This window comes from Fragaria vesca, unplaced genomic scaffold, assembly GCF_000184155.1.
Source record: "Fragaria vesca subsp. vesca unplaced genomic scaffold, FraVesHawaii_1.0 scf0512825, whole genome shotgun sequence".
NCBI lineage: Eukaryota > Viridiplantae > Streptophyta > Magnoliopsida > Rosales > Rosaceae > Fragaria > Fragaria vesca.
The window spans coordinates 1-1,015 of NW_004443282.1; the positions used below are offsets into that span (position 1 = coordinate 1).

Here is a 1,015-nt window from a genome sequence, read left to right on the forward strand (position 1 = left end):
AGTCCATTTTATTGTATAAGTTAAAAAACCTGTTATGAAAAAAAGCTAGAATCTACACATTGATTCCTTTTTTTCATTATTTTTGTTGAACCGTATGCATCAAAAGGTGCATGTACGGTTTCTAAGGGATACCATTTTATCCCAACCAACCGACTTTATCGAGAAAGATTGCTTTTTTTAGGCCAAGGGGTTGATAACGAGATCTCGAATCAACTTATTGGTCTTATGGTATATCTCAGCATAGAGGATGAGACCAAAGATCTGTATTTGTTTATAAACTCTCCTGGCGGGTGGGTAATACCCGGAGTAGCTATTTATGATACTATGCAATTTGTGCGACCCGATATACAGACAGTATGCATGGGATTAGCCGCTTCGATGGGATCTTTTATTCTTGTCGGAGGGGAAATTACCAAACGTCTAGCATTCCCTCACGCTCGGCGCCAATGAGTTTTTTATTGATTTGAGAGAAAAAAGACAACTATGCCTTCGCTCTATATGAAATATAGAATATTAAGTAATAATAGCATGGCACTTCGAATTCGATATGAGAAATGTTTTTTAAACCCTTAGATTACGTATCGAAAGAGTAGTATGAGATAAAAAGGCATTTTCAATTTTAGTCAATCTATCGGGAGGCCTATTTCAGCGTCACTAAACTTTTTTGTTTTCACACCAGGGGGCTAACAATATTTAGGTTATGAAAGAATATGAAAATAAATCTTGTTTTTTTATTTGAAAAAAAAAAGAAACTTTGGGATTGCTAAATAACAGACGAAATAAATATATAAAGCAACGGAACCATCATAGTATTTTTATAGGATTTTTGAACTACTACAAAAAGAAGGGTGGTTATTGGATCATTTACCAACCTGAGTCTGATAGACTCTATCATTTATTTTATATTTCTTCAATGTAAGTAAGGTAAAAAAAAGGCGAATTCCATTATAGAGCCGTATGCAATGCGCAAAAGATGCCTGTACGGTTGTTCAATTATATCTTTTTTGATTTTTAT

General features: G+C 34.0%; 1 protein-coding gene across 1 annotated transcript; it reads left to right on the plus strand.

Annotated features, from left to right (window-relative positions):
• Positions 1-63: 63 nt before the first annotated feature.
• On the plus strand, positions 64-747 carry LOC101309021 (ATP-dependent Clp protease proteolytic subunit-like; the record flags this gene model as incomplete). The annotated part of the gene is made up of 1 exon (XM_004309364.1): positions 64-747. A coding segment is annotated over one exon (387 nt), but the record flags the coding sequence as incomplete, so codon positions are not given.
• Positions 748-1,015: the final 268 nt, after the last annotated feature.